Consider the following 27978-nt stretch of genomic DNA (forward strand, 5'->3'; position numbering starts at 1 on the left):
CAGGTAGGTATGATGTAGGTATCAAATTAAATGTTATCATATATATATATATATATATATATATATATATATATATATATATGCATGCGCAGAGACTTGGTTTTAAAATACTGTAGAAGAAAATAATAATATGTGTATATTGGAAGAGAGCAAGAATTTAAAAACCTGCATAATACTGATAATTGTAGTAGTTGGGTTTTTTTTATAAGATTTTTCTGCTTTTATGTATTGGATACAATTTATACCAAAAAAAAAAAGAAAAAGAAAAATGAATCTTTATACAGGTCATGTTTGGTCTTCAGAAGTGTCCTACATAATGGCAGTACAATATAAACTTGTGATAGTTACCTATTCTCAAGCCTATGCCATCCTTCTGCAGGAAGTTGTAGGCAGGAATACAAGTCACAAGAATAAGCACTGTTGCTACCACACGCAAATGTCTGCAGGTGAACGATGTAGTCAGTGATTGTGAAGCTTTGTTCATTTGATAGTTCCTCTTTCTAGAAAGAGATCGAGAGGCCATTTTAAGAGTATGATGCTAAACACTTCTCATGCATTTATCTGAGTCAGAGGTGGTCAGTTGTGATGAGACAGTTTTTAACGGAGCCCTTGAAGGGAGCAGGTAGGATCAAGAGTATTCCGAGGCCATGTTAATGTCTAATGATGATTAGAATATGACTGAAAATGGAGATAAGCTATGCATGTGAATATTGGAAGTGATAATTAGTAAAAAAAAAAGTAAAAGGTTGTGCGTTTAAGAGAATAGAAAGGGATATAGGGAAGGCTTGGAGGAAGTAAAGTGAAGAGAAGAGTATTGTATTCAAATCATACTATCAGAAGATAAAGTGTAAATACAGAGGGGGGAGGGAGGGAGGGAGGGAGGGAGGGAGGGAGGGAGGGAGAGAGAGAGAGAGAGAGAGAGAGAGAGAGAGAGAGAGAGAGAGAGAGAACTGCCTTTGCAGAATATGGAAGTTCAGTTCCCAGCACATATGTCAGAGAGCTCACAACTATTTGTAACTTCAGCTCCAAGGGACCCAGTGCCCTCTTCTGGGCTCTATGGGCTTCTGCACTCAAGTTCACAATGATGCATACACATAGTAAGAATAAATAGAATAGTAAGTCAGTTCTGTGCTCAGTAATTCATTCCTGGAATCTCAGCAATTGGGAGGCTGAGGTAGGAGAATTTCAGTTCAAGATCTGTCTAAACTACATACATCATAAGATCCTGCCTCAAAAACAAAATATGAAACAGAATACATGTTTTTTTAGAACCTAAAATCTCATGAAGTTAAACAATGGATGAGTCGTAAATCGAGACTTAATTCCAGTATGTTAAACTCTTGAGCTTTGTCCTAAAACTTGACCCATAAAGGCCACCAATGGCCTCGGTGTCCTGCAGATTGCTGAGCCAATAAAATTAAGGACTGAGTTTGAGAGAGCTGGCCCAGAAAGTTTAGGGTATTTGCTGCTCTTCCAGGGGACCATTTCTTCCCAGAACTAATGTCAGGGAGGTCAAAGCTACCACTACCATAGTTACAGCTCCCTGGCATGACACCCTCTTCTGGTGTTGACAGATACCTTCCTTCATGTATATACACCCACATACAGACATGTGTATGTTCGTAATTTTTAAGAAAAAAAAAGATAGAATATCTCCTTTAAAACTAAAGCTAAGGATCCACCTTTAATTTCTCTCATTATACCATACCTCTACTTCCAACCCATTAAAAATAATTTATTTGTTTTGTCTAAAATATACAAAGTGGGGTGGCTGGAAGGATGGCTCAGCGGTTAAGAGCACTGACTGCTCTTCTAGAGGTCCTGAGTTCAAATCCCAGCAACCACATGGTGGCTCACAACCATCTGCAATGGGATCTGATGCCCTCTTCTGGTGTGTCTGAAGACAGCTACAGGGTACTCATATGAATGAAACTAATTTTAAAAATAAAAAATATACAAAATTCAGCTGCTTCTCCTGCTACCACACTGGCCTGAGTTTCACCACCTTTTCCCCTGACCTGTGAGAACCTCCTTATTAGCTTCAACCCTGGCCTCCGCTGCAATAACGGGACCAGGAATGATCATTTTAGCCAACATGGGCTACAGTAACAAAATGCCTTGTGTGGTGCAAACATCAGGTTCCAATTCCTCAGAGTTTAAAGACCTAGACTAGAAAATGTAGCAGATCTGACTTTCTAGAAACAACACTAGTCATGACATGTACACAGACTCACTCTCCTAGATCCTCACATGGCATAGAACAGAGGGAGAAGAAACAAATACAACCATGTCTCTTCTTACTTTATAATCCCATTAACCTCGTCATGAGTGCTCTGACATCATGATCTTCTATGGCTCCATCTCTAAATGCCACCACATGGGAGATAGGGGCTTCTATATATGAACTTGTCATGAATGAAAGTCTTGAATCCACACAAAAGAATCCGTTAACATACAATGTTGTTAGGGCATCCATTCTGGAGTGGGGGGAAGCTCCATCATTCCAGAGTAAAGCTAATCTTACGACAGCATACACATCCCTCCGTATTCTAGTACCTAGGATCTCTGTGGCTTCATCACTGATGTCTCTAGAGCTGTCATGTCTATGGCAGATTGATTGTGCTTCTTGAGGTCCATCAAACACATGATCAATATCCACCTTGAGACTTACACCAGACGTTCAAACACATGATCTGTCTCTACCTTAGGACTTACACCAGCCATTCCTCACCCTCGTTAAGTCTTCGGTTTCAGGTCCATCTCATTCTTCAGTTTACTGGGGCCATTCCCCTAGTGTCCCTAACCACCCTGCTTAAAATCATATTTATTGTCTTGCACACTCAACCGTCATATTTTTTCTTTGCCCATAGTCCAAATTACATGTTCGTGTTAATTATGTCTACTTTACTGTGACAAAAATGCCTCTAACAGAACAGTTTCTTTGAGAAAGATGTTGCCTTCGGTTCACATTCTCAAAGGGTCTCAGTCCATGTGGTGGGGAAGGCGTGGAGTGCTTTGTGGTAGGCAATTCTGTGGCAGAGGTTCATCGTATCATAAATGAATATAAAGAGGAAAGAATAGAGGTAAAGACTGGGCTACAGGCTTCAGAAGCCTAAATCTGGTAACCTCGTTTCTATGGAAGAGATTTCAATTCCTAAAGATTCCATGGCCTTCCAGTCAACAGCGCATGTTAGGAAAATGGTGCTCAAAACATGAGCTTATGGGGGCACTTCTGATTCCAAGTTAGCGTGATTAACATCTGACCTATAATGTAAGTTTCAAACAGTGTACACCTTCATTTTGCACACTAATGTCCACATATTTGGAACAGTGTCTAGTATATAATTGTATCCAAACTATTCATTTGCCAAATTGATGAAATTTCTGAAGCCAGGTATCCTGAAGATACCCTATTACAATCTCAATTTTTACAACTTTATATTTGGTGATCCCATTTCATATTGAACTGAAATTTGGCATTATATACAGGTATTTAAACAAAATGTGGTATGATAGTCAAAGTAACATAAGTGCAATTAAAAAAGTGTTTAGATAGAGGACATCATGTTTTATAGTTGTATAAATCATAAGGCCTGAGATGCATTTGGGGAAATTTAAGTTGTTGGGTAGTATATAGTTAGTACTCTCTGTGGTGGCGATGGTAAAGGAAGTTGCTAAACACATAATGGGGTGTAATTTTGTCTGTGTTGAAAAGTTGGCTTTCAGTGAACAAGTAAAAAAGGACAAACTATGAAAAACATACAAGAAAATCAGTAAAATTCCCAAAAATACAGTATTTTCCTTTTGAACAACGACTCAGTGTCTTTAGAATAATCTCCACAGATGAGAATGTGGATTTGAATTGTGATTTCCACTTTGGGATTTTTTTCAGCTAGCCTCACCGATAATTTCCCCTCTTCGAGAACTTTGCTGCCTTTAACAAGAACAAACATAGAGGGCTGGCAACTTAAGAGCTGGCACCAAAGGAGGGACCACTCAGAGTGCCATGATGCAAGAATGGCGAAACTACCTCTGAGAAAGAGACAGGTGGTCGGCATTGAGTGAAATACCAATCTTGAAAGCCAGGGAAGGAGCACAAGATCAGAGCCATGGAGCAAGACAAGGTGGGGAGCCAAGATATGAGAAAATTAAAGACAAGGTGTGCAATACGAGACAAGGTTATTTGCCATTAATAGCCCCAGCATATCTGTCCATTGAAAAGCAACATGAGATAATTGCATTCCCCTGCTCTCTGCTGAACTTCTGTCACAGGGGTGGGAGGCACACGGACGAGTGAGTGGCCCTGTACAGCTGATCACCAAGAAAGTTGTCTCGATAACGACCTCCCAGTGAGGAGGAGGAAGGGTGAGCAGGAAAAGCAGAAGCTTTTGATGCCAAGGAATGGGAAAGAAGCTATAAATATGATTCCCTTAGGCTCTTTTTGAGACATGCAGGTTGAGAAGTCCCGTTCAGGATGTTAGATAATAAAGACTCGGTCTTATCCTTCTGTACTGAGGTTTCAAAGTATAATTACTATTCCTGAGATACTTAAGGTTTGACCATGAAGATGAGCGCTGCCTCAAGCTGCTGATCTTGTTTTCTCCCACCTCTCACATACATCATTTAAGAGTAGTTCCCGTGTGATGATTTCCAGTCTCACCGAGAGAGGAAATCTCTAGGGTCAACACGGAGTGTGTAAGAGTAGCATTACATATATCGTTCCCTCTATAGACTAGAATCCTCCTACCCTGTTATCGCTCTGGTATAGACTCCTCTTGGGACCTGGTGGTAGACCAGTAAGTGAACCAGCTGTAACCTGCAACTTTGTGTCAAGAGCCATGGATGTCTTTATCCACTTCCCTCAACAGACCTAGGAATGGGACTGACTCTTCCCAGCCACTCAGTGCACATGCATCCTGTTAGATGTTTGTCAGTGCCTAAAGATGATAGAGAGAGGGTAAGTAGGAACTAAGTTCCCAAGAGAGAGTCACGGGGTTGCATATGTAGGACTGTGATACATCATGAGCAACTATAAAAGAGGTTGTCATAAAACTGTATATAATTAATGCATACTACCAAAGACACATAATAAAATATTTTAATATATCTTGTAATAGAAAAAGACCACCATTGCATAATAAGCTGATAAGACAGTTTACTGACTAAATATATTGTGGCTCTAAGACATGTCAAGCACTATTGTATCAAAATAACTGAGACACAGAAAGTGATCACTTAGAAGTCACATCTCAATATCAGACATCCTCATTTTCTCTCCTTTTTACTGGGTTTCTTAAATATACTTGTCCATCAAAAAAAAGTAGCCACTGAGGTGGCTACCTTCACAAAGAAAACCTACATTTTCCCATGCCACTGTGGTCTTAGACCCAGGTAAGTACAGCAGCATTAAGTGGAATAAGTAGGTTTGCAGAGAGAGGGGGGGGAGAGAGGGAGAGGGAGAGGGAGATTCATATGAAAATGAATCAAAAAAGGGTCAGAAGATTTAGGGGAGGAATTGGAGGGTAGATTTGACCAAAATATGATATATGCATATGGGAAATTCTCAATGAAAAAGAAAACATAAACAACCTCTTTCATCCCCTTAAAATAGAATCTTGGGGAATGGAAAAGGAAGTGTGTTTTAATAAGCTTTATTACAGCCACAACATGTGTAAATTCAAGGTAATAACTACACCATCAATAGCATAATACCCAAGGAATTGCCCTATGCCGATGGCCTCTTTGATTATCATGATTAGCATTTACCAAACTGTTCACCCCTTGGATAATATCTAATTGAGATGCAGTCAATGTACCTAATACAAACAAGGCAAATATTTTAAAGAATAATAATTACTTATAGAAAATGACAAACCACATAGGCCAAGTGTCATGCTTTGCCTTGGTATAGAGAACCATCAATTATTACTTATTAGACATAGTCCACAGAACCAAAACATTAATTTTAAATAGAAAGTGGAGATGATGAAGGCACGAGATCTCTCCCCACTGGTTGACTGAATTAGTTCTTCATAAACAGTTAATATGGGCAGTATTCAATATTAAAAAGCAGCATAGTTCTATGTATGCGATACCCACAGATGCTAAGCACTTTAAGACAGCAAGAGGACACAGGACTGAGGCTCGAGCTCTGGGTTCTGTGTTTCATCCCAGTACCACAGTCACAGACAAAGATGTAACTTAACACTCAGCCTAATATCTCTATTGTGTCCAGTGTACAGGTGAGAACACAGAAGCACAGAGAGCTAAGTAAGCTGCACAAGGTGATGCGGGCGGTCCATTCAGCAAGGAAGAGTCTGCATAGATGAATGGTTGCTCACCCCCTTCCTTCTAAGACAAAGGAAACTCAGGGGGTCCCACTCTAAAGACCAAGAGTGTGCTCTATACGGCTTCCCTACCCTAATCTATCAGAATGTTCACCAGAGCCACCTGTTCAAAGGAACTAGTGCTGGGTGAAGCATCAGAAGACAGACTTGTTCTGCCTGGGGGCTCTATGCCTCTTTGCCACATCCTGACCCATTTAAGTCTCAGGTCCTTCACCTTTGAAATGTAGATGGCAGAGGGTCCTACAGGCTGCAGATGTTGACTGATGAAGCAGGGTGAAGCCTACATTTAGAGGGCTTAGGAAGCACCCAATAAATATTATTAGTGCAATAAATAGGGGCAACATCAATAAACTATGGGCCCAATGATCTTGGGGTTCTAATACTAGCACTAAAAATGGTTTATTTCTCTTCTGATTTAAAAAAAAAAAAGCCCACAGCAACCAAAGCAAGCCATAACCCAGTCATAAACATTAAACCAATTATATCTTTTGTGAGAAAATCAGAAAACCCATTAGCCCTATTAATTTGTGAGTCATTAGTCATCCCCTCTATTGTAAAGCCGATGTAGTCCAGCATCCTGAGACACCTTGCATAATATAATCACTGTGACTCCAAGAGGTCAAACAGTGCAGGCTCTTAATGCAGCTTTGTGAAGAGCTCGATAATTCATTTTATAAATTTCAGTTCAAAGCCTACATTGAGGTTAAGAAAAATTGACATCCGATCTGTAAACTTAACGTCAAGCTCTAGACGGAAAAAAAAGAAAAAAGAAAAAGAAACTCTGGGAAGCACATGTTTGTCGATTAAGCAGCCGCAGACAGTTACAGGCGTTGCCAAATTGTAAAACAAGACTTGGATATCACGGAAAATGTTGCTAGTTATTGATTACGTTGACCATTCACTTCCTATTGAGCCACCCAAAAGAACCATTCATTTTCCAGCAGAGCCTGCTCATTTGCAAGATAAAAGAGAGCCAGCTCTGCACATGCCCATAGTGTTCCTCGCCACTGGGGGCAGCTTTACATAAGACTGCATTCACTGAAACCGAAGCAACAGTCCGAGCAGCTTTCAGAATGACAGTCTGCTGGAGTGAGCTGAGCGTGTGCGCGGAACCGGGCTCTCTTGCCTTCTGGGCTCCAACGCAGCTCCGTGGCTGAACTGGGTGCTCACCACCACGGGACCGCCGGGCTATGGAATACAGATGTGGCAGCACAGGTAGCCCCACGTTGCCTAGAGGAATACATCATGGGTTTTGAGAAGAAATTATAGGAGCCAGTTTTTTTTTTAACACACACACACACACACACACACACACACACACACACACACACTGTAAAGATGCAAAGACGTAATATCCATGAAGATCCTATTACCTAGGAAGACTCGGATGTTTTGCTGTGAATGCGGTGTTGGGATTTATTTGTTCTTGGAGTGTTCTGCATGGCTGATAAAGAATAATGTTCCAAAATCGGTCCATCTCCCAAGGGGTCCAATTTTTCTTCCTGGGTGTCAGCGAGCCCTGACTCACTACACTGCAGCTGACAGGGGCTGTCATGCAGGCGGCCCCTAAGCCAAAGCAAAAGACCTAAGGACGACCTTTGAACAATACAAAGGATGGGTATGTTTTGATATTTTTCTTCTTTCCTTCTTTAAAAAAAAATTGAAAAAAATCCTCTAAGTCTATGTAATAATTCAGCTTTAATTGTTTTAAAGATTATCTTTCTCTGGTCTAAGACTATAAATTCAGTTACCAGTGGCTCCATTTCCTTGTTTAGCTGTTAGAAATATACAATATCCTTATATTACAAAGATGATATTTGATGCTAATGGTATCTAAATGTTTACATTTCTGAATATGAAAAGAGATGGTTAGCTTTACTTGGTTTAAAAAAATAGGCATTCGTTTTGGGGGGATAACTTTTCTAAGTTGTTTTTATTTCCAGGTTTCAATGTAATTAGGCTACTGCGCGGATCAGCTGTAGCGGTGGTCCTAGCCCCCACTGTCTTACTGACTATGCTTTCTTCTGCTGAAAGAGGATGCCCTAAGGGTTGTAGGTGCGAAGGCAAAATGGTCTACTGTGAGTCTCAGAAACTGCAGGAGATACCCTCAAGTATATCAGCCGGATGCTTGGGTTTATCCCTTCGCTACAACAGCCTCCAAAAACTTAAGTATAATCAATTTAAAGGGCTCAACCAGCTCACCTGGCTCTACCTTGACCATAACCATATCAGCAATATCGACGAGAATGCTTTCAATGGGATACGCAGACTCAAAGAGTTGATTCTGAGTTCCAACAGAATCTCCTATTTCCTTAACAACACCTTCAGACCTGTGACCAATCTACGGAACTTGGATCTGTCCTATAATCAGCTCCATTCTCTGGGATCTGAACAGTTCCGGGGCTTGAGGAAGCTGCTCAGTTTACACCTCCGCTCCAACTCACTGAGAACCATCCCGGTGCGGATTTTCCAAGACTGTCGCAACCTGGAACTTCTGGACCTGGGCTATAACAGGATCCGAAGTTTAGCCAGGAATGTCTTTGCTGGCATGATCAGACTCAAAGAGCTTCACCTGGAGCACAATCAATTTTCCAAGCTCAACCTGGCCCTTTTCCCAAGGTTGGTGAGCCTTCAGAACTTGTACATGCAGTGGAATAAAATCAGTGTCATAGGACAAACCATGTCCTGGACTTGGAGCTCCTTACAGAGACTTGACCTGTCGGGTAATGAGATCGAAGCCTTCAGTGGACCCAGTGTCTTCCAGTGTGTCCCCAATCTGCAACGCCTCAACCTGGATTCCAACAAGCTCACATTTATTGGTCAAGAGATTCTGGATTCTTGGATCTCTCTCAATGACATCAGCCTTGCTGGGAATATATGGGAATGCAGCAGGAATATCTGCTCCCTGGTGAACTGGCTGAAAAGTTTTAAAGGTCTGAGAGAGAATACAATTCTCTGCGCCAGTCCCAAAGAGCTGCAGGGGGTTAACGTGATCGATGCAGTGAAGAACTACAGCATCTGTGGCAAGAGCACTACCACAGAGAGGTTTGACCTGGCCAGGGCCCTCCCCAAACCCACGTTTAAGCCCAAGCTCCCCAGGCCTAAGCACGAGAGCAAGCCTCCGCTGCCCCCCACGGTGGGAGCTAGCGAGCCCAGCCCAGAGACAGATGTGGACACGGAGCACATCTCCTTCCATAAGATCATCGCGGGCAGCGTGGCCCTTTTCCTGTCGGTGCTGGTCATCCTCTTGGTTATGTACGTGTCCTGGAAGCGGTACCCCGCCAGCATGAAGCAGCTGCAGCAGCGCTCCCTCATGCGAAGGCACCGGAAGAAGAAACGGCAATCGCTCAAGCAAATGACTCCAGGCACCCAGGAATTTTATGTAGATTATAAACCCACCAACACGGAGACCAGCGAGATGCTGCTGAACGGAACCGGACCCTGCACCTATAGCAAATCAGGCTCCAGGGAATGTGAGGTATGAACCATTGCGATTTAAAAAAAAAAGAAAAAGAAAGAAAGAAAAAAGAAACACAGAGAGAGTGCGCTCTTAAAAGCTGGGAAATAAGGGGTACTTTATTGAACTCTGCTGTCTGTCAAGGGAACACGGTGCCCCGCCCCTCCCCCTCCTTCTCACTGTGCTGGCAAGGGCCATCCCTGCCCCTTAGAGTGTGTTCATAATACTGGTCGTTTTCCTCCCATAAATAATAAGTCCTTTGAAATTTAAATACCACAATCAATGTGAAACTGGAACTCAGGCTTAACACCGTGCCTCGTGTATAAGAAAACCCTTTAAGGATCTCTTTAACATTACGTTTGTTTCCAGATAAAAACTTGTATTCCCATGATCCTCACACTGGCTCTTCTCCATCTAAGAGGCTCAAAGCTCCAGCTTATGGTGGTTCGCAGTTTAGCAAACCCGGGGGGTGGAGTTGGGGGGAGTGATCCCGGGACCTTGGAGGGTTGAATAAATTTGAGATGACTGGATTATGGCACACTGTAGAGAGTGGGGATGAGAAACAATGCCTGCCTTATCAAAGAAAAATCCCAGAAAACTATCCACAGAGGGTGGCGGGTTAAAGCAGATCCCTGAGCAGTTTCCAGGGGTTCAGAAATTACAGCAAGCCAAGCACAAAGCACAGGGACGGGACGGGTGTCAAAGGGTTAAGATGCCCAAAGCAGATGGCCGCCAAACACAAGGAGACCCCTGAGAACACAAAGTTTGAGCCTTGCAGCCTCATCTGGATCCCTGTGGCTGCAGAATAAAACTAAAGGGGTCACTGTCGGTTTCCTTCAGGCTGTGTGTCCCCTAAACATGTTGATTCATTACACAACCAAGTCGTTAAATAGGCACATCCATCCATCCATCCGAGGAAGCAGATAGTCCACACTGGAAGTGAGGGAGTTTTCAGAGATGAGGTTTGCTAGGGTAAGGCGCTCTCTCAGAGACCTGTAAGCTTGGACCTCACTAGGATGTGTTCTTTTCCAAGAACCCAGTGTAAGTTCATAGAATCCTGAGCCCTGAGCTGTTCTGTTCAGGGCTTGTGAGGCTGTCCTTTATGTCCTGTGATGTGTTCTACACAAACCAGACCCCTAATGACTGACGCTTCATTCAGATGTCGGAACACTGCTTCCCCAACACCATCCTTAAAAAGGATGCTCCTGGTAACACCTTGGCACATCGAGCCTGGAGGGGGAAATTAAAGAGACGGACACTGTGACAGTTTGTCTTTGCCCTGCTGTTGTTGACATCGCTGTGTCTCTGTGTTCATCTGTATTGTAACTCATCCATCAGTGTGATTCTGTACAGAACCGGCTTGGCAGCCTGCAAGCTGCATGCATGTTTTTAATGTCATTGGTGAAAGTCTGTGACTGCAGCGTGGATTCACGCCCTCTGTATTTATGGGGTTTCAGAGAAATATATTTATTCTTGTCACCCCCTTTTGTCCTCTCGGATGAGCAGTTTTAGTGTGGGAGCAGACCGTCACAATTTTGATTTTTGCACTAAGGATGGTCCACCTTATGACTAGCCCCACATCTCTGAGCACATCCCTAGTCTTCCGAAACAGTTGCTGCAAAATAATAATAATAATAATAATAATAATAATAATAATAATAGCAACGAAAAAGTTAATGGCTATTTCTTACTAGCATTTTTTTACAGTGTGGAGGTCTTCCATAGGCTGAAAGGGAAAAATCTAGACAAGTCAACATGAAGTATGATAACCGCAGGGGATCCAGATTATTAAAACCATACTTCTATTAGCAATAAGGAGAAGCAGCGTTTCGAGGGGATCTATCAAGGTGCTTTGATGAGACCAGGCAGTAGCTCAGAAAAGTGTCACAAGTGCACTGTCTTTATCCATGACTAACCATGGAGTATGCAGTTATTAAGGCCAAATGGCCACAGAGCCCCAGTGGATTAGTAATGCAGACACATCTTACAGTATCACGGGCTGGGTGACCAAATCCACTGAGGTGCTCCTCACTGACATTGTAACTTTGCATTTTTTTCTATGCTATCAGTAAATACATATTCCATCTAAAAAAAATTTCCTTCCTTTGGTCAGCCTCATTTTTACTGTACTGTGAAGATAACTGTAATAATTAAATGCACTGTTGAGATGGAGAAGAAAAGGCCTGTTTCTATTCTATTCCACTCTATTCCTCTACTTAATCCTCTGCTTGATTTACCATGGGAACAAATAGGTCTAGTCAAGGCAAAGCAACACATGTTTGTGCAAACACACACAAGCACACACATGAATGTATATATATATACATACATTCATATACATATATTCAAGTTATCAGTGCTGTGGTGCCATTGGGATAGGGAAAAACCTGTTTGCTGTGTTGAAAAGTATGCCTAAGGCTCAGAACCACTTGGTGTGTGGAACCAGTAGAAGATTAAATGAATGAACAGTATTTTGAAGGCTGTTCAGTTTTAATGCCTTAAGAGATTTACTGACTGGGAAGACACCAGACAAAATGCCTTAGACTGAATAACAAAACACATCTTGATTCAGGGCATGAAACGGCAGGGGGAAAAGTTTGAAACACATGTGTCTCCTTGGTTAAGGACTCTTCTCCAGCTGTCAGAGTGCCTTGAGAACCAATTTGTGCCTCCTATGGCTAGAGTTGTTTCTGCACCTTTGTGTCACCCAGGAAAGCCAGGTGGCGAGTGTCCTCCTGATCAGAAATTACTGTCCTGTATCTGCCCCGTGGCACTTGCAGTCTGTAACCGTGGATCTAGTTTTAATACGAGTATTTAAAGCACACTGCATATTAGAGAAGAATCCTTGGCTATTCATTTCTTCTTCTATCGCAATTTTACGTTAACTGGTCGCTTTCCCCTCTGAGGGGAAAATAGTTAAGGGAGCATTCTGACCTGTTGAACTGCTCTGTTGGAGACCCATGGATGCCGGAGTCTCTCTGCCTTAAATGCTTTCTCAAAACAGAGAGGAAATGGAGTTCCTTCTTTTAAACTGAACGTTTGTGATTTGTGTGTCGCGTTTCTTTCTCCTTTATTTATTAACCCCAGTATACACTGTGCCAAAGCAAGCATGCTCCGAGCTAGAGACTTTTAAGCAATGTTATGCAAGATATATTCATTTTACGTGACTCTGTACCTTCCAAGGATGTTGACGTGCCCTCTTTCTAAAGATTTTAACCGTCTCCCCCACCCCCCGCCCTTTTTTTTTCTTTTTAAACTTGGTTTGGTGAGTCAACTATCTAAGCAGAGAGTGGCAATGCTGATTTCCATAGAGTGGCACTGACCTCTAGTGGATAGTCTAAGTAACTACATCTGTTCGCACATTTTAGCATCTTGGTTTTGTCTTTTGTGAACCTATTGGCAGCATAGGTTTCTCTGTGCATCATATTTATTGTTAACTTTGATGTGAGGTATAATGATCATCCATATTATCAAAGATATAAGTGCCTACTTATTTTCTCAGTGGTAACAGAAAGAAAAGATATAAAATTGGTATCGAGAGCTAGAAATAAGTACCAGAAGTCACAGAGCAAGCAGCAACGCAATAGAAATAGATAAGAAACGCTTTAAGCGTCTGAACTACTCAACGATATTAGCTCAAGTGGTCTGTAATGTTTTCATTAAAAGTGTTACTATTTTTTGTGGTCAGGATTCTGAAATAGAGTGTAACAGGGGAACCAGATCCCTGCGTTGCTGTTGAGAGAGAGAATTGAATCAGGACCAACTCTTGCTTATGGCGCAGCTATGCATGGAAGGAGGCCTCCTCCTCGGCATGAGAACTGTTCTCCAGTTTGTCGACCATGTCAGTGACCTGTGCTTCGCCCCCCACCCTACCCCGCCCCGGGGCTTTCTCCCTCCTTCCTCCTCTGCTGCTAGCTAAACAGTGGTGCTCTTAGCCTCTCTGACAAGGATGTTACAGTCTAAGAGGCGCTGATTCATGGATAATGAAATTATGCTCTCCTTCTGGGGAAGGGGAAAGCAGCGTCACACTCACAACTCTGGCAAGGGATGTCAGGATGCTGTAGGTGTGCCAAGCGTCTCTTTCTTTGTCATTTACCAATATGAGAACACAAATTGCTTGTTTAAAATGTGGATTAGACTAGCATCAGATAGGAGTGGATAGCCCATTCAAGCTGGAGACAGAATAAGTCCCATACACAGCAAGTGAGATTTGAGCCATGCAAAATGAAAAATTCAAAAGCCAAGTGGTTCCCCCCCTCATCCTCCCACCCCACCCCACTCCCCAGCTCAGGGTTCTAATCGAGATCTAGATCTGTAGCAAACCCCTGGCATCTTACTATCCTCATACTCTCTTTTCCATGTGTATTAAAAGAATAATAATAAACAAAGAGCATTTGGGACAAACCATATGCAGGAAAATACTACCAGCAAAACTGAATAACGTTGTAAGAGAAACAAGATGCGTGGGTATTAAATACTGTGTGGTAAAAGCCTCTTCGAAGCTAATCAAATGCCATCACCCTAGACACACAAGGAGAAATCACAATGTCCTCAGCCACAGCAGTCAAATGAACTGGACCTGATTTTCACTCAACCTCCAAAATCATTGGTGATTTGGAATTATCAGATAGACTACCGTAAAAATACCACAAAAAGGAAACTAAAAGTTAATTGTGTTTCACTCGAGGGAAAAATATCACAGCTGTGCATGACAGACTAGAAGCCCTAGAAATTAAGACTCAATTCTGTTCTCTCTCTCTCTCTCTGACACTTGCTAAGTCGACTCAGGTACATTTCTCAGCTTCTCAAAATCTGAAAACACCCACGCAATATACTAGTTTACACTAATGGCTGCTCACGGCTGTCAGGAAAGTGAGTGTGAAAAGTTTTGTTTTTTTTTTTTTTTATAAAGTGGTCCTTCCCTCTGTGTGTGTGTGTGTGTGTGTGTGTGTGTGTGTGTGTGTGTTTAAAATATCACATAGTAAGATATTCTACTGTGCTTGCTTCTGCCCTGTCTTTGGTACAGGTCAAAAGAAAAATCATTTTGTATCAGGGAGTCTAGAACTTTTGACTCCTACAAAGATTAAGATCCTTCATCTCGGGTTTTCTTATGTCCATCTTGAGGAAGAATAAAGACGTAAGATTTTATTAATAATCATGTATATGTGGATATGGTATATGCCATATATATGATAAATGTAGCAGTACCAACCAGAGAACACTGAAGCAAAAACTTATCAGACTAAATAAATTTTTGATCTGTACCTCAAGTCAGCCAGAGGCTTTCCTTGTTGATTCAGCTTGCCTCCCTCCCTTGAGCATCATGGATTCGGTTGACTTTACACTGACAAATAAGCTCGGCTGGCAAGGTGGCCCTGCCTCTGGGAAGCACTAGAATGGACCATATGTGTTCTGCAAGCTTAACACCTCCTGCCACCACGTGGGTCACGGGCATCGAAATCAAGGCTTTCATCCTTCACAACCTGATGGAGGCTTGGAACCCCTAGGGCCAGAATCAGTTTGCCTTCACTAGTAACTATGAGCACTGGCAGCCAGTGGGCTATCAAAAAGAGGCATAAAGAACAAGAGATTTCTCTTATTCCTTTTATTTCTTTAATTCCTTTTATTATTATAGCAGGTAATTAATCAGATAAAGACCACAATCCTACTTCCCACCTCCCTGAGTATGTGGTTAATGAATGTGGAAATGGTCTCTTTGCTAACTGGGTTCCTGGAACATCTAGAGAGCAGAGAGAAGATGCAGGGGTTTTAAAGGAATTTTTGTTGGCCTCACTTCCTAGGATGACAGAAGATGGGGCTCTCTAGGTCACAACAGAAGACTGTCAGAGAGTATACTAGAACCACTGTCTAAAAGCAGGGGATTCTGGGACTGGCATGACCCATCTCAGGATAGGCCAGAGAAGTTTCTTTTGTCTTGTCCTTCCCAGCAAGTTCTGAAGTAGAAATGAATCATTTCCCGACAAATTTCTGCATTTTCCTACTATTTTGGGGAGGCCCTCTACTCCCTAAAAGATATTATCTTTGCTTCTGTTGCTCCACTCAGAAACTGTAATTCCATTTGTGCAAAAAAGCCCATTATTGTGAAATTACATTCACAAAACCTGTTTATAGCATATACACCATCTCATGGATGGGAGAGAGTACCAATTACCCAATAGAAAATGTATTTACATTAAAAATTATAACATAAAGGAAATGAAAGGCCAACTGACCCTTCTATCTTTGTTCTTAAACCTGCTAGATGTTTCTATAGTGTTTTATGATTTTCAGTGGGGAAAAAATGAGATGATACAATTGAATTACTAATCTTGCAAATACTAACACCCATTGCCTACGCAATTAGCTAACTCAGGACAAGCAGTAAGGGACCTTAGGCATGGAAGGCATCACCTGTATTTCATCAATTAGGAGCATCAATAATCAAGAGTTTTGTCTTCTCAAGGATGAAATGGGTTTTTTGGCATTGCATGTTGAACATTAAAGAAAAGATTACACACATTCGGCAAAGGCAGTTTTTGTTGAAGACTCATTGCCTCCGGTATCCACTTCCCATCCAAAAGCACAAGGCTCTGTTTAAACATAAATCCTTACTCAGCATTCTTGCGGTTGCAGCTTATTGATGAACTGGAGAGACCCATCGGGCAGTGGGTGTCAAGCACAAGGATATTAGCCTCTTGTGGATTATTGTGGCTTCACCGGACTGTTTCACTTACAGTTTTCCTTGCTGTTCCTATTGATCTCTCTCACAATTTTCTCTCCTTGAATGCAAGTAATCAGAACGTCAGAAAGAGCATTAAAGGAACCAGTGTATATCACGTACTGTTGGACAAATGCGGTAGCCGTAGAGACTGGTAGAAGTGATAGGCTACTCTCCAATGGTAATAACACAAATGACCTCTTTAGGGTCGCCATCAACTTGGGGAAGGCTTTTGTCCAACTTGCACAGCAATGTAAAAGATAGGGCATGAGTATTTTGTTTGAGTTTGTCTGCCTTATGCTCATTGGAAATCAAAGCAACATCTGTGCCTTGGGAGTTAACTAGAGGACTTAAAAGTGGGTGATATGGCAGGAGACATATTGTAAATGTATTTTGGCCTTTCACTTAACCTGTCATTTGGTAGACGATGATGCTAAAATATACATATCCTATAGATCCATATCTTATACCTGTGCTGCCTTATAGGACTTCCCTAAAGTAACTCCTGCCCCATTCAAATGAGGCATCGTAACGCAAGCAACCCTCCCTTTGGTCCTCCTCAGTACATGATTTCCAATGATCTGCTCGTGAGATTTCTGTCTCCTAATGAAATGTTAACCTGCTAGTCATGGACGGAGCCCAGCCTCCGGCATCTACTCCACCCCCCTTTCATACCATTAAAAGGCACCATGCATTTAATCCTACGTTGTTGTTTATAGGTAGGATTGAGTAGTAAAATGTAAATTTCTACATATACTTTAATGGGCTCTACTCTGCTCATTTTTATTATGCAACACACTTTGATGCGTGGGGTCTTTATTAGTTTGCAGTAAAATGCAAAAGCATGGAGGTAGCGATAAATCAAAAGGGAAAGGTCATGGTAGATTTTTTAAAAACTCTTTACAGACTCTTATTGCATATTTAATTTAAAACGTTGACTCCAGCGATGGACATTCTATGCCTTACTCTCTTGACTACTTACTAACTTGCCCTCCGAGGCTATCACTGGAATCTTGAATCCGACTTTCGCATTTCCTCTTCTCTCCTGCTCTAGAGGTTTTGTTTTGCTCTGTCTGTGGCATGACTGAAATGTTCTAGGAGCCTGGGCTCCTCTCTCAGTGAAACCTAGAGTCAGGTGTGGTTATCTACCTCCGGGCTTCTAGGCCTCCTGTGACTTTCACCATTTTCAAAGGTCATCTATACTGAATTCCCTCTGCCCAGGGGCTCTACACGCCTGACTGAAAGTCTCTTCCCAGGTCCAGGGCAAATGTTCCATCCAAGGATCCAAGAGCTCTTCCTTTTACAAAGAGAAAATCTCCTGCCTTAGCTAAGGGTAGGACGTGTGTGCTTGGAATAGCCATGAGGAAAGGACTGAGGAAAATGTTTCAGGGAGCAAAAAGCTATTCAAACAGCCCTTATATCATCCTTCCTGGAGCCGTCATTGTGGTCCAAGGCAAGGTACATCATCCATCCCCTCCCGTTGAGTTCGAGAAACTCATTCACTCATTCATTCATAGTTACCATGTTATGCCTCCTTCTCTCTCCTCCAAGCCCCTCCCTGAAGAAGTGGCTTGTGTCCTAGGAGGAACAGTGATGTTCTCCTTTCCTCGTGCGCCCTAATATCTAAGTACCCTCATGTATCCTAACGCTCATGTTCCAGTACAGTTTTAGTTAGAAGGAGATTTCCATTAAACTCAAAGGGAAGGCGCTAAGCTGCAAAATGAGTTCAGATATATCTTGGCACGTGTCTGTTACTGAAGCCATGTGTGACAACAGTCCTCAGCCTTCAAAGGAAGCCAAGCTATCTCTCCACCTTCATGCTGAGACCCTTCCCCATCCCTGATATAGGGTTCTTGAAGCATCAGATGTTTTGTTGCCTCTGTGCTCCTTCATTCTCAGATCCAAAAGCCATCTCAGCCCTTGTAGGATGCAGCCAATTCTGCCCCTACTCACCCTCCACCCCTCCCTGGTCTCACTATCCCCCCTTTCCTGTCCTTTAAACCTGTGACAGAAACTATGTCACAGGCTGTTCCATGGTTGAGTTCTTAAAACACTGGTTTTAGGCTTCTGAGCAAACAAGATTTCTTTCCTTAGTTCTTCTAGTGTTGTTTGGTACAGACACTTCTGGCCATTGTGATAAAGTTACTGTGACAAACAACCCAGAGCAGACCTATGAATTCTTTGGAAGCTTTTTTGCATCAGTCTAATGTTTATTATATAATATATTATATATAATACATAATATTATATATTATATCATATATTATATATCATATATCACATCCTATTCTGCATTTAATATTCCCATTTTATCACTGAGGCAATTTCAAAAACTATTCTTTAAAATAAGTAGAGTATATAGGCAATTATATTCAGATATAAAAATTGTTTCAATGCTGGCAATGGTCTGACAGTGGCTTTTGCTTATGATAGTCCTCAGGACTGTCGATGTTTTCCAGGGCACTTGAAAAACAGCTTTTAAAGAACCAAGGAATAGCATTTTATTTAAATCACTGCACTTTGTTTCAGTGATCTCACAGGACCCTGGCATCTCTTGGAGCACCTGTTCCTGGAAAGGTCCTTTCATCTTGAGTTTCGATGGCTATTTATCTTGGGTGCTGTGTGCTTGCTGCTTTGGGCACATTCTGAGGCCTCACCTCTCTGCCTCTCTTCCTGCTCAGGGTGGGGGTCACCCTGCCATCTCCCTAGGAGCTAGGCTGCAGGTCTGCAATTCTCTGATCACACACATCTCCAGCAAACTACTATTGGAACCTCCAAATTTCAAAGACTTGTGGTGGTACATTCATCTTTCTCTTCATCTCATGAAATAAAAATCAAGTATGCAGAAAGCATACAAATCACATGGAACCAAAAGCTACCCATGGGAGTATCCCCTCCATCCCTCCACCCCTCCACCCCTCCACCCCTCCACCCCTCCATCCCTCCACCCCTCCATCCCTCCACCCCTCCATCCCTCCATCCCTCCATCCCTCCATCCCTCCATCCCTCCATGCCTCCATCCCTCCATCCCTCCATCCCTCCATCCCTCCATCCCTCCATCCCTCCATCCCTCCATCCCTCCATCCCTCCATCCCTCCACCCCTCCATCCCTCCACCCCTCCATCCCTCCATCCCTCCATCCCTCCATCCCTCCATGCCTCCATCCCTCCATGCCTCCATGCCTCCACCCCTCCATCCCTCCATCCCTCCATCCCTCCATCCCTCCATCCCTCCATCCCTCCATGCCTCCATCCCTCCATCCCTCCATCCCTCCATCCCTCCATGCCTCCATCCCTCCACCCCTCCATCCCTCCATGCCTCCATCCCTCCGTCCCCAACTCCTTTCTCCTGAGTGCCTTCTCTCTCATCTCCACAGTGGGTTCTTCCTTTCGTCTCTCTATCCAACTTTTATTTATAAGCTTATCTACAAGACTTGAACACGTACCTTCAGATCATAATAAAGGGAAAACAGTAATGATGTTTAATCTCTTAGCAAACCAATAATTAAAATGATACAGTCTAATAATTTAATGAAATAGAGAGTAAAATATTCTAGCTGCATTCGAGTTCTTTGAGGCTCTAAATGAAAAACTATAATTTTGTAAATTGCAGCTTGATTCAGAGTAGAAACCACATGCTCTCTAGTCTGTGTTTAAGCCACATCTTAGCTATGGTTTGGAAGGTAGGGCAGACTTGGCCTATTATTTTACATGTGAGGAGGTGCTCAGGTTGGGGACAGTGGTAAAGGTTGCCATCCACAGAACAGACTGGTCTTCGAGATATTTGTCATAGGAGGATACCAATGAGACCTTCCCATTCTTTGTAAACAAGGCCACAGAGATCTCCAAGAGCTCCACAGTATGAATTCATGCTGTCTGTAATTCTAAGCTAGCCTAATTTTAAATCGTCTTCTAATAACAATCTCTCTTTGTCCATCTCGTCCTATCAGCCCGAAGGTTCCACCACAATCAGTTCTTCCCATTTTAATACATGTCCTCTTGCTTCAGACAGCTCCAGTGGCTACATTATCACTCTTTCCAGTTCTTACAGACTTTTACATCCACATAGGAAAGGTGGGGTTTTATAACAGTTTTTCTTCTCAGTAATGAACCATACTTGGACTAACTCATGAAGAGTGCCTCTGTAAAGACTGAATTCAGGCATACATTATTCTGAATTCTGCCTTAACATCATTCCAACTAGCAAATCTGCATGAAATATCAAGCGATTGAATGAAGGAACCAGGTGATTATTTAACCTGTCGCCAATCATAGAGGCAAGAGATAATCTGGAAATATTCAGCAACCTTCCAGAGAGGCCTTCAAATCATTCCCCAGAGGTCAGATTTGTATACTACACCGCTACCCACAACTGTCGCCTTCGATTCCTCTGAAGACCCAGCAGCACATTGTGCAAAAGTGTTGAATGGTTAACTCATTCCCATTGTTGGCTGAGTTCACAGTGGCCCACTGATGAATCTACACACGGGGAGGAAACCCTGTCTGATCTTTTATTCATATTTCAATTGTTGCCAAGTGCAGATGTCATCTCTGGTGATCAGACAAAACAACTTAGGTTTCTAAGTGCCCCTGTGCACACCAGGGAAGACATGCTGACTGCTGCAGGGCCTTAGTGCCAAGTGCTGTAAAGAATGCAGCCGAGCTTGCTCCTGGGTTTTAGAGTTCATTCTCCACCTGTAACTTAACGGGGAGAAAAAAGAGAAAGAAATGGCCCAACACTCTTCAAGAGCACAGAGGAAAGGCCATTTAAGAAAAAGAAGTCCTCTGTGTATACAGGGAGGTGCTTCACAAGGCAGACAGCTACAGCACAGTAGAGACAACATTTCCTCAGCTGATTCAGTTCATTAAAATGCACAGTTACAACAGGCTTCCTTAGAGCCTGCAGCTGAATGACCGAAGTCTCCATTTACTCCAATGTCACCCAGAACGCGATGAGTCAAACATACAGCCCAAACACAATTCAACTCGCTAAAACCCAGCCCTGGAAACACCAAATACATTTCTTGGGCACATTTTAAAAGATGCCAGCGCGATTTACGACAGAAGGGGAGAAGACATTTGCAGGCAGGCAGGCAGGCAGGCAACAGCAGGAGACTATCTTAGCTTGCTCTCAGAGTGGTTTTAAATATAATTGTCCAAAAGGTGAGGGTCCATTCTGATACAAGGACACTCCCCTCTTTATCTCCAAATGTATGGAATTTGCATCTGACAGACAGCCTCTATCGGCTTGGAGGATTTATGAGTTATATGAAAACTCAGAGGCCACAAAATCTATTTGTCAAATAAACTGCAGAACGCAGTGTCAGCCTGCAAAGCTCATTTGCAGACCTCAGGATGAGCCGGGGAGGAGGGGCGCTAACAGCTGCAGCCTTCACTGCACTGGCCTGTGCCAGCCAGAATTCAAGCAGAGTGAGTCAGAGTATGGCTCAGAGAGGGGGCTGGCGAGTGAAATTAAGAGGGGGGGTGAAAGTTAAAAAGACAGAAGTGGTTTTAAGGTGTAAGTAAGTCTGAAACCAGTCCATCGATGTTGGCAGAGTCACATCCGCATGGGTGAGACCTGTATAATTTTAAAGGTATTCCAATTCAGTCTCAGCATGGAAGACTTGCTTTTATTCCCTTACGTCAGAGGGAAGCTGGAGTTAAGTCCAGCTTGTAGTTTGGTTAGACTAATAGCATGAGGTATTGCTTGTTCTGCCCTCTGCAGAATGCCACTTTATGATGCAAGATGATTCTGAAGGGAAGCAGAGACAAAGGTGCCAAGTGGGCTGAGCAGGCTCTCAGTGAGAGACCTCTGCCTATTCTCACCGAGGGCTCGCACAGAGCAGCCAGCTGACTTTGGTGGCAAGGTGGACGGCCTGAAGTTGCCAGTTCAGCAGTTGGCCATGATGGCTAAATGTTTCTTGATCAGTCATCACATCAGATGTCGGACATGAGAGGCATCTTCCAGCAGCTCGAGAGCCCCATGCGAACACGCTTTAATAGATTTGTTAAACGGTGGTGGTTTTCCTTAGCACTGAAGAACTACTCTAATGCTGCTGTTGCTTCTACTAACAATGGCATCTCCATTCAGTCAGCATCATCTGAGAAATTGCAACTGTCCTCATTCTAATCCCCCCATAAAGCTTTGTCTGGATGCTTTTCCTATAGCCCAAGTCCCCTCCACTGTTCATTTTGTCCTCAAACCATCACTATGTCATATTTCCTCAAAGTTCTTTCTGTTAACGTTAAGTCACGTGGCCAGAAGAAGAAGTTGTGTGCCTGCGCACACCAGGGCATGTGTGTACATGTGGAGGTCAGAGGACAACTTGCAGAAATCGGTTTCCCCCTGTCATGTCAATTCTCGTGATCAAACTCAGTGGCCGTGTTTGTCTGCCCACTGCTGAGTCATGTCCCCAGCCCTATAAAAATAAATGAATTTTTAACATAGTTGATTTCTGGTGTGAAGCCAATGTAAACATTTAGAGAAACGCATCGCTTTAAAAATTAAAACTCCATGCAATGAGATGGCTAAATTACGTAAGAGAAAACTCTCCAGAGGTCTGTGATTGTTATCTTGATGATCTGGGATCCTCAGAAACAGACCTTTATGTACCGAAGGGGAATTTACATTGATTGCCTAAATTGGGATGGAAAACCCAGCCTCTGTGGATAGCACCATTCCCACAGAGGATACTGGACTGTGTAAATAAAGAAGTAATTTATAGCATGGATACGTCCCTCCCTGTGTCTTCATTAGGGACATCCTGGAACCAGTTCCTTCAGGCTCCTATTGCCTTGACTTCCATACCCTAACAGGCTATGCCTTAAATGCTGAGATAAAATAAACCCTTTCTCCCTTGAGTAGCTTTTGTCAGAGTAACTGTCACAGCAACAGAAACTAAGACACAGTGTAAACGAATTCCACTAGGTGTTTGCTCACTTCCACCACCACCCCCCTTTTTACATTTCAGAACAGGTATAGATTATTTTTTCCTGAAGGCAAATATAATGTAAGCGGGCAAAGAATATTTGAAATCAGAGCCCAGACCACTAGCAAAGTCCCTGTGTTATGTGACTGTTTGAAAATTCATACGATAGAGCACCAAGCTCCCTTTTCTCCAGAGAGAAATCTGATGTGTGCCGTTCAGTGGAGACATTGTAACAATTGATCCATTTCAAAGGCTCAAAAGATAGGGATGCAAACAGATGCAAGGGTTTCTAAACAACAGCCCGGAATCTGTGAATTGGTGTATGCCTAATGCCAATCTCACTGGGCTGCTATGTGTATTCATTAGTTAATTACTTACTTAATGACTTTGAAGTGTTAAATCTTATTAGATGTTTCTTTACACTTTAGCACATGTGTGAGAGAAATTACTCTGAAATTAGAAACTGACTATACGATTCAAACATATTGGATCTTCCCATGGTATACTTCAGTAGTCTTTCTTGTTCTGATTATTTTTTTCCAGACAACTCATTAGAAGCCTGTTAGACCCTAGCTCCCTAGTTTTCAGCACCTGCATTAGCAGTTAACACTCAGGGTAGCCCTGGCCCACCCTCAGATAAAGGTGCTACTTTGTAGTAATATAGCACCATGCTACTTTCCCATAAAACAGAGTTGTTAGTGCCCCTTTTGTAAATCTGAGGAAGGTAAATACTCTGTTGGGTAAATCTGAGAAGAATTAGAAAATAGGAGGTTTCCTTTCTATCGCTGTGATAAAATAGTGAGGCCAAAGCAACTTAAGAGAGAAGGGGCTTATTTGGCTCTCAGTTCCAGGTGCCAGTCTATTGTTCCAGGGACGTCAAGGCGATGGGGACTTGAACCAGTTAATAACACTGCATCCAAAGTCAAGATCACAGAGGAATGAATTAATGTTGCCATGCTAGTGGGCTTTCTCTCTTCATTCAATCTAGGGCTTACAAGGTAAACTGCTATCACCCATACTTAAGGTGGGCCTTCTCTTTTCAATTAACCCAAGTAAGAAAATCTCCTCTCGAGCCTGCCGACAGGTCATCCTATTCTAATCAGTTCTTTCTTGAGCCTGCTTTCCCAAGCCGATTCTAGATTTAGTGAAACCAACAGAAAAAACTAATTATCACAGGAAACGCTTGAAACCCAATGGTAACTATGTTGCTCTTGGCAGTAGTAATGAGTTTGTCTCTTCTTGGCTCTGAGATGAAAAAATGGTAACAGTGGCGTACATAATTGGTTTTTTTTTGCATTCTAATTTGTGGCAGACATGTTTATAGTTTTTTAAAACAGAGACAGTCATACCTACTCTTCACACCCTCTGGTGAACAACTAAGCACACTGGTATTTTCGATCCCAGGTCAAGAAATGGTCTTCCCATTGGCCTCAACACCTCATTCCTCCAGCCACTTCCTCATCTCCAGGGGCAGATGCATTTCAGGATTTTGTAGAAGGGAAATTACAAAGTGGCACCCTTGTGTGACTCCATCCCTCTTTCAGGCTCAACATTATGTTTTTCTGAAAGCCTGGAGAGAGTAGTTGTAGGCCTATGGTTTTTAATCCTTATCTTACTTTTTTCCCTCCTCCCTATCTACCCATGCGCCACAAAATTAATCACTTTCTTATTGAAAGAGCGCAAACCTGTGCTCCTGTTTGTACTTCTAGATCTATACACCTAGATAAATGTCCTATCTTGTGTATTCCGAAGCATGAGTAACTCAGAAATTACTAGAGACAAACATCCTTTAGTCTCATTTATCTTTTTGCACTAGCAAATAAATGTGATCACAAAATATACATTTCATTTTGAAAATCTGGCTATGTACAGAGTCTACTTTAAGAAAAATGCTGCACTATGATTTTTTGGTGTTTGTTTGTTTTCTTAATTTATAGTTGTTCTTGGCTTTTCACCATCAAATCCTCCACCCGAGTTCTCCTACCCAGCTTGACTTTTTGAAATCTCAGAACTCAAACTTTTAGAAAAGGCAGCCTTATCTAGGGGCTAAATATATGTTTTTAGAAATGAGGAAATGTACTTCCCATAAAGTGTTAATGCCTAAATGATTAGTTCTCCAAGGCACGGCCCCAGGACAGTGTGTAACACAGAGGACCAATTACTCTCTGATTACTCTCTAATGAGCTCCCTTGTAAAGCTGTATTTATTGATGTGCTATGAGGTCCCTCTACACCAAAGAACTCCAAGAAACAGATTCCCTGGACTCAAGGCTGTATTTACAAATAGAAAATTATTGAAATTATTTAATGGAATCACAAAATAATCCCTTTATAAAGACCAATAGAGAAAGGGAGAATGATTCTGTTTCTAAATGGCCTTATCATTGTTTTTCACGAAGATAATCTCCTTATGTCTCTCCTTGTCCCAACCCCTGCCTCTCTCCTATTAAAAAAGCATTAAAATAATCAGACATAATTCTAGGAAGTGTTCAGGACTTTCTAGTTCATGGTTTGAGTCTCTTTTTCTCACTTTTAATTTCATATGCTTTTTCTTTCTTCTCTGTTCAACTGTCTTCACCTTTAAAAAACAGTCCTAGTGCCCCAGCATGTCCTTGTGCTAATAGCCAGAAGTCCATTGTGTGTCCTAGCATTAGTTGTTGAGCAGATGCATGCAAATTAAACATGGGTAATGTTGAAAACAGTGTTTTGTTCAGAAATGTGGTCAGTGCTGTGCTGTGGAAAGGGGGATAGGCTTAAGACTTGGCCAAATCTCCATGGTCTGTTTGGTTGGAAGACAGGTCAGGACCATGGGTTCTCTTATACAAATGCCAACAAGGACAAAGGATACATGATGGGGTTTTTGTAGAATCCCAGAAGTACATCCCTGGAACAAAAACAACCTTCACCAGAATTAAGAGGAAGAGAGAAAAGGAAGCTCTAACATCTTATCTTTAAAGGGCCATTGTTGAGTAATACCACAACCTTATTTAATATGAAATAGTGTGTCAGGCCTTTAATGTTTGCTGTAATTTAATCCACACACCAGAATTCAGATCATGAATGACTAATGATGTATTCATTGGCCAGTTCTAACTTGTAGTAAAGTAGATACGCTCTTTTTTTTAAAAAAAAAAGTAGTAACAACAACAAAAGCTCCCAATGAGTTTAGCCAGAATATCGATTACTTCAGTAAAATACTCTATCTCTTAAGGGGACATTCCAGTCACTGCCATTGTGTCAAGCTGCCATGTAGACTGCTTGCCTTAGCTATGGGCTCTTCCCACAGTTGCTGAACTACAGCCCATGGCTTGTAGAAATAATGATTTGGGCATTGACACTTTGTGTGAAGTGTATTACCTATATAAGAAAGTGATGTATAAGTCATTCTGTGGGATAATGGCTCAGAGACAGTCTTAACAGAGCTATGCTTAGTGTATTGACAAAGATATTTGATAGTGAGCAAAGTGGACAGAAAGAATGTCTAGCCAAAGGCTAGATCAAGAACGGGATGACAGACAAACCTAGATGTGAGACAGCACAGTGCAGAATTTTCAAGAAAAACGAATGGTTGTTACTGTGTTGGTTTTTGTGACGCTTTGTAAGTATTGGCCCATCCTTGTTTCCATAGTTTTCAATTAGAGTTCTATTTGAGAAGACTTAATTAATGCATTGTTTATCTAGTTGTTTCTTTGTGGAGATTAACTGTAGGAAACAGCATGGCTCCTTTTCTTTCTGATATGTATCTATAGGAAGAGTGCCTTAGCAAGAACAAAGATCTACCACCCTTGCCTGGGAGTACTTAGAAAGCAGTCACCCAAGTGCATGATGCTAGAAATATTAAGAGTTAGTAATCAATCCCTGTCTCCATTCTGTCAGTCAGCCCTACTATTACATTTAAGCAAACTACTCCTCAGAAACTCAACAATGACTCATAAACCGTCATACAAAGTGGTCTAGTCTAATAACACACTGCAGTGAAATGTCCATTTCCATAAACAATGGAGTATGTATCAAACGGGTCTCTGAAGGACGCTCTGCATTACTTTCCAGATTGAAAAGTAATCAAATACACTCCAGATAATTTGAAGACATGGCTCTTTTCGCTTCATACTAAAGCTACATGGTTGACATAGAGAAAAGTGTGTAGTCAGTCCTGTCAAAGGACAATTACATTTACTATCAATGATTAAAACAAAAACTTGTAATCTTCCTGATTATAAGCCTAACATTTTACAGTCAGATTTGTTTATTTATTTATTCTATTTTTTTATCTCATGAGGCTGGAGAATGGTAAAGCAGTTAACAGTGCCTGCTGTTCTTTCAGAGGATCCAGGTTCAGTTCCCAGCAACTACATTGTTTGACTTACAACTAACAATACACCTAGTCAACATATATGTATAGTTGTAAAAAATTTTTTTATTCACCTGATGCAATTGTTGTCTCTGAGAATTATTGCCTCAGTTTGCTAGCTTAGGCCTAGTCCTGGAAGCTTCTAGCCTCTGTACAACCTAATCTAGGCCTAGAGTGT

General features: G+C 42.1%; 2 protein-coding genes across 4 annotated transcripts in view; one reads left to right on the forward strand and one right to left on the reverse strand.

Annotated features, from left to right (window-relative positions):
- Ctnna3 (catenin alpha 3) overlaps positions 1 to 27978 on the reverse strand; it is a 1520222-nt gene that overhangs the window by 886447 nt on the left and 605797 nt on the right.
- Positions 7417 to 27978, forward strand: part of Lrrtm3 (leucine rich repeat transmembrane neuronal 3) — a 175509-nt gene continuing 154947 nt past the window's right edge. Inside the window, 2 exon segments of the mRNA NM_001106387.2 lie at positions 7417 to 7965; positions 8291 to 9825. Of these exon segments, the coding sequence (NP_001099857.1) occupies positions 7962 to 7965; positions 8291 to 9825 (1539 nt within the window). The 5' untranslated portion in view covers positions 7417 to 7961.

This window comes from Rattus norvegicus, chromosome 20, assembly GCF_021556685.1.
Source record: "Rattus norvegicus strain SHRSP/BbbUtx chromosome 20, alternate assembly SHRSP_T2T, whole genome shotgun sequence".
In the NCBI taxonomy this organism is placed as follows: domain Eukaryota; kingdom Metazoa; phylum Chordata; class Mammalia; order Rodentia; family Muridae; genus Rattus; species Rattus norvegicus.